This window comes from Callorhinus ursinus, unplaced genomic scaffold, assembly GCF_003265705.2.
Source record: "Callorhinus ursinus isolate GAN/ISIS: 27379988/994484 unplaced genomic scaffold, GSC_fseal_2.0 scaffold71, whole genome shotgun sequence".
Taxonomy (NCBI): Eukaryota; Metazoa; Chordata; class Mammalia; order Carnivora; family Otariidae; genus Callorhinus; species Callorhinus ursinus.
This window is the reverse complement of record NW_027397133.1, coordinates 2,927,804-2,933,479: the sequence shown is the minus strand read 5'-3', so window position 1 is coordinate 2,933,479 and position 5,676 is coordinate 2,927,804. Positions and strand designations below refer to the sequence as shown.

General features: G+C 59.4%; 1 protein-coding gene across 5 annotated transcripts in view; it reads left to right on the top strand.

Annotated features, from left to right (window-relative positions):
* The window catches only part of BICRA (BRD4 interacting chromatin remodeling complex associated protein), a 77,861-nt gene extending 74,407 nt beyond the window's left edge, over window positions 1-3,454 (top strand). For all 5 annotated transcript variants that reach the window (XM_073886667.1, XM_025850092.2, XM_073886668.1 and 2 more), the window contains 4 exons: window positions 67-215; window positions 419-513; window positions 751-853; window positions 1,372-3,454. In XM_073886667.1, the coding sequence (XP_073742768.1) occupies window positions 67-215; window positions 419-513; window positions 751-853; window positions 1,372-2,471 (1,447 nt within the window). In that variant the 3' untranslated portion in view covers window positions 2,472-3,454. The remainder of the gene's footprint in view (window positions 1-66; window positions 216-418; window positions 514-750; window positions 854-1,371) is intronic.
* The last annotated feature ends 2,222 nt before the right edge of the window (window positions 3,455-5,676 follow it).

Below are 5,676 nucleotides of genomic sequence, written 5' to 3'. Positions count from 1 at the left end.
TGTGTGTGTGTGTGTGTGTGTGTGTGTGTGTGTGTGTGTGTGGTCTCTCCCCACCCCACCCCCCAGTTTCCTGGAACATTTGCACAAACATCAGGGCTCCGTCCTGCACCCTGACTACAAGACAGCCTTCCCCTCCTTCGAGGATGCCCTGCATCGCCTCCTGCCCTACCATGTCTACCAGGGTGCCCTCCCCTCCCCCAACGACTACCACAAAGGTGAGCCCACCACTCCATCCCCCCCCCCCCCCCCCCCCGCTCCCCCGGGACTCTCCCTCCCTGGTCCCTAGCATGGGGAGGGGGGTGGGAAGAGACCACACACACGCAGGTGCAGACACCCCTTTGCATCCGCTTGACTGAGGCTCAGGACAAGCCCCGCTCCCCAGCGTCTGTGCCCCTGGACCTTTTCTCTTCCTCCACAGTGGACGAGGAGTTTGAGACGGTTTCCACGCAGCTGCTGAAACGCACCCAGGCCATGCTCAATAAATACCGCCTCCTGCTTCTGGAGGAGTCCCGGGTAGGGTGCTGGCACCTTCCGCCCTGGGAGGCCCCGCCCTTTCCCCTTGCTCTCTTTGGGCCCGTTGTTGGGGGGGGCGGGGGACCTTCTCCTTGAAGCCTCGAAGCCTCGGGAGGAAGGGAGGCTGGTAGTCAGACCCCAAGACCGTTTGGAATCCGTTCCCATCCTTCCGGGTTGCCCACGTGCCCTCCCCCGCCTGGCTCCTTCCCTGGCCCATCCTCTCTTCCTCCCCCTCAGAGGGTGAGCCCCTCCGCAGAGATGGTGATGATCGACCGAATGTTCATTCAGGAGGAGAAGACCACCCTTGCCTTGGACAAACAGTTGGCCAAGGAGAAGCCCGGTAAGAGCGGAGGGGAGGGAGAGGGGGCCCCAGCTCCTGCCCCTGCAGTGGAATTCCACCTGGGGGCAGGAAGACGGGGTACACGGCGGCACGGCGGCCTGACCTTTCTCCGCCCCACCTTCCTGCTGTGGCGGCGCCTACCCTGACCTCCAGGCTCTGGGACTGGAGAGAACTGAGTTTGTTCTCCTCCATCCCTGTGTGTCCATTCCACTCCATCCTGGCTGGGACAGCCCACCACCCCCAGGGGGACAGAAAAGCGAGGAGCAGAGCCAGGACTGGGGTGATTGCAAAATTTAAGGGCCATTCTCCGGCATCAGCTCCTGCTTGCACATTAGGGGGTTTGGGGATCGCTGAGAAGAGTGGTACCCAGCGGTGCGTCCTGAGGGTCTGATGAGTCAAGGGCTTGGCCCCCGGGCCTGGCAGATAGTTGATGCCCATCGCCTGCGGGCTCCTTTTAGCTGTGCTCTGCGGAGGCGTCTCATGCTTTCCTGGCCCCCCTCCCCGCCCCCGTTTTGCAGATGAGTATGTGTCTTCCTCGCGCTCTCTTGGCCTCCCCATCGCTGCCTCTTCTGAGGGACACCGGCTCCCTGGCCAGGGCCCAGCAGCATCGTCAGTGTCGGGGGCCCCCGCCCAGCCCCCTCTGCACCTGCCAACCAAGCTGGTGATTCGGCACGGTGGCGCGGGGGGCTCCCCTTCGGTGACCTGGGCACGGGCGCCCTCCTCCTCCTCCTCCTCCTCCTCGTCGTCGTCCTCGGCCGCCTCCTCCCTGGACGCCGATGAGGACGGCCCCATGCCATCCCGCAACCGCCCTCCCATCAAGACCTACGAGGCCCGTAGCCGCATCGGCCTCAAGCTCAAGATCAAGCAGGAAGCTGGGCTCAGCAAGGTTGTCCACAACACCGCCCTGGACCCTGTGCACCAGCCCCCGCCCCCTGCGGCCCTCAAGGCAGCAGAGCCCCCGCCCCGGCCCCCGCCGCCACCGCCACCCCCGGCCACGGGCCAGATGAACGGCACAGTGGACCACCCGCCGCCCGCCGCCCCGGACCGCAAGCCCACGGCCCTGGCCCCCCACTGCCCCCGGCTGCCCCTGCGCAAGACATACCGCGAGAACGTGGAGGCCCTGGGCGGCGGGGCCGGGGAGGGGGCCGGGAGCGGCAGAGCCCGGGGCAGCAGTCCGGCGCCACTGCCCACCAAAGTGGACGAGGCCACGAGCGGGCTCATCCGCGAGCTGGCGGCGGTGGAGGACGAGCTGTACCAGCGCGTGCTGAAGGGGGCCCCCCCGGAGCCCGCGGCCAGCGCCGGGCAGGGCAGCGGCAGCAGGGACCCCGGCTGGGAGGCGCCCCCCGCCAAGCGGCGCAAGTCCGAGTCGCCCGACGTGGACCAGGCCAGCTTCTCCAGCGACAGTCCGCAGGACGACACGCTCACGGAACACCTCCAGAGCGCCATCGACAGCATCCTGAACCTCCAGCAGGCCCCGGGGCGGACACCTGCACCCCCGTACCCCCACGCCGCCCCGACGGCCGTCCCGCCTGCCTCCCCGTCGCCCCTGCACAGGCCAGAGGCCTACCCGCCCTCCAGTCACAACGGTGGCCTCGGCGCCAGGACGTTGAACAGATAACACCGGGCTGGTCTTCGCTTCCCTGGCCCCTGTCCTGCGCATGCGCGGGCGGCGGCGGGCGGGGGGGGGGGGCGGCGGCTGGGGGGGGCAGCAGACGGGCGCCTGACCTCAGCCTCCTGGGGGACACGAGCCGGGGATCCCCTGACCGATTTTTCTTGCCTAAGTTATTTGAGTCACAAAGGCCTCCTCCCCCACTTCCTGCTTCAGCCGGGTTGTTGGGTGGAGGTTGTGGATTGAGGGGAGGGGGCTGTAATGTAAAATGTCCCCCTGCCAAAGGTGGGGGTAATCCCGGTGTGTCATTTCCTATTTCTTCCCGCTTCCTGCCACACTCCGCCCCTCCGTGGGGGAGGGGAGGGGGGACACGTGTGTGTTTGCCAGGGATGGAGGTACCCTGGTCGTACCCACTGCTCACGCGTGTCCCGGTACTGGGCTTGTCCGTGTGGCCGCACAGATCCACGCGTCGGGGGCGCTCAAAGCCGCGAGGGTCCTTCGCGAGCCTCGCTCAGCCTCTCCCTACCGCCCCCCACAGGCTGTAAAAGGAAACGCAGGGAAGGGCGGGCGTCAGCCAGCGTCCCGGACCCCCACCTCGGAGGGCTGTGCCCGCGGGCACCTGTGTCCCATCCATGTGTGTGCGTCCAGCTCCGCGTCCCGTGTCCCTGTGTGTGTGCTCGAGTGAGCGAGCGAGAGAGAGAGAGAGAGAGAGAGTTCGAACCCTCCCGCCCCTCGACTGAAATCCGAACACCTCCAAAACAGGAAACCCGGGTCTTCCTCGCCACCCCTCCATCCCTCCCCAGCCAGTCTTCCCTCTGTTCTTCCTGCCGCCAGCCACCCGCGCCAGATTTTGAAATCTCGGAGACAAAACTAGTACTGTAAGATAAATTTTTTTGTACTGTATTTATTGTGTATAACGATTTTTTTAAAGGAGAATTCTGTACATTTAGAACTCTTGTAAATTAAAAACTGATCCTTTTTTTAAAACTGTACCGACTCCGTCTCGGCCCCATTGCTTTTGGGTCCTTGGGAGGGGGTTGTTGTTTGAAGTCTGGGGGTTGGGTCCAGACCTGGGTGGGGGAAGGGATTGTGAGGGTTCATTGCACATATTATTTGTTGAATACCTATTAAGGGTGCCAGGCCCTGTTCTGGGCACAGGGGTGCAGCTGAACGCGGCAGGCAGAAGTCTCTACCCCTGGGGGTGGAGGCGGCTGACTTGTTAGTGGAGAAACCAGATGGAAAACAGCTAAACCAAACGGGGGGGGATTCTTACCATTCCCGCATAAGGTTCTGTGGTCTCCTGGAACACGGAATTCGGGAATACTGAACTACCGCTCCTGGCAGAAATACACGGTTAGCTTCCTACAAACCTCCCATCACAACATTTTTGTATGTTATTTCATACATAACCTTGTGTGTATTTCCATAAGGACACCTTAATATATATTCTTGATTTGTGCACATCGGGCTCATGGCCAACACTATAGCTCACGCCTGAACGAAGCTTGTCTAACACGTATGGTTTTTTTAATAAAGATTTTATTTATTTACTTGTCAGAGCGAGAGAGAGCGAGCTCACAAGCAGGGGGAGAGGCAGGCAGAGCTGTCAGAGAGAGAAGCTGACTCCCCTCTGAACAAGGAGCCCGATGTGGGACTAGGTCCCCGGACACCGGGATCATGACCTGAGCCGAAGAAGGCAGACACTTAACTGACCGAGCCACCCAGGCGTTCCTAACACGTGTGTTCTATATAAGGCACATCCCAGCCTTCTTCCCCTTCGGCACCCTGGACAGCATTTCAGCACTACGGCATTTTAAACAGTAAAGTCACCAACAAAAGCACAAAAATGTGAAAACATGGCATGAAACAGACCTCGAAAAGGATGCTTGTCGGGTATGAGAACCGAAACCAGAGGGCAGAGCGTTGCTTGTTCAACTTGAGTTGGAAACATGCAGGTTGGGTGACCCAGATTTTTTGCCGCGCTGCACATGTCTGTGAAGGTGCTTTGAGTTTGGGCGTTACAAATAAATTTTAACAAGCTGATGGGGCGCCTGGGTGGCTCAGTCGTTAAGCATCTGCCTTCGGCTCAGGTCATGATCCCAGGGTCCTGGGATCGAGCCCTGCATCGGGCTCCCTGCTCCGCGGGAAGCCTGCTTCTCCCTCTCCCACTCGCCCTGCTTGTGTTCCCTCTCTCGCTGTGTCTCTCTCTGTCAAACAAATAAATAAAATCTTTAAAAAAAAAAAAACAAGCAGATGAATTCACAGATAGGGCATCCATAAAGAATGAGGATCGCCTGTAAATGTGAAGAGCATCGGATGGAGAGAGGAAGAGCCATCAAACAGGCTGTTCCCTGTGGATGCCATAGGAAATGGGTGGCTTCAAAGGACAGATTTGGGGCGCCTGTGTGGCGCAGTCGGTTAAGCCACCGACTCTAGGTTTCAGCTTGGGTCGTGCTCTCATGGTCGTGAGATCAAGCCCCGTGTTGGACCCTGTGCTCAGCGGAGAGTCTTGAGATTCTCTCCCTCTCCCCTTCCTGCTCATGCACCTGCTCGCTCTCTCTCTCTCTAAAGTAAATAAATCTTAGAAAAAGAACAGAGATTTATTCTTTCTCGTTCTGGAGGCTGGACAGCCCATACCAAGGTACCAGCAGCACCATGCTCCCCCTAGAAACTCTGCAGGGGGATCCTTCCTTGACTTTCCACTTTCTGGGTGTTCCTGGTCCTGTGGCTACATCTTTTTCGGCGTTGGTATCTACTCTTAAAAGGAGACCATATTGGATAATAGCCTACCCTACTCCAGTATGATCTCATCTTCACTTGCTTACATCTGCCAAGATCCTCTTTCCAAATAAGATCACATTCACAGGTGCAGGGGGTTAGGACATATGCGTATCTCCTCAGGTGGGGGTAGGGGGGGTAGAGGAATGGACAAGGCTCTAGTCCCAAACTAGGATGCCTTTGTGTGAACTAGAAAGCAGTGCCCCTTTCTTCCAGGCACTGAGTTTTGAAGGGCAGAGTGTGAGCTGGATTCCAGCCGCCTCTCACCCATTCAGTGAGTGCTTTGTGCAGTGAACAACATGTGTAACTGCACATTAAGGTGTCCGGGATCGGGTGGGAAGGGGAGACTTCTTTGAGGAGGTGACATTTGAGCAGAGACCTACATGAAATGAGGGAGGGAACCACAGGGAGTTCTTGGGGGGGGAGCATCTGAGGC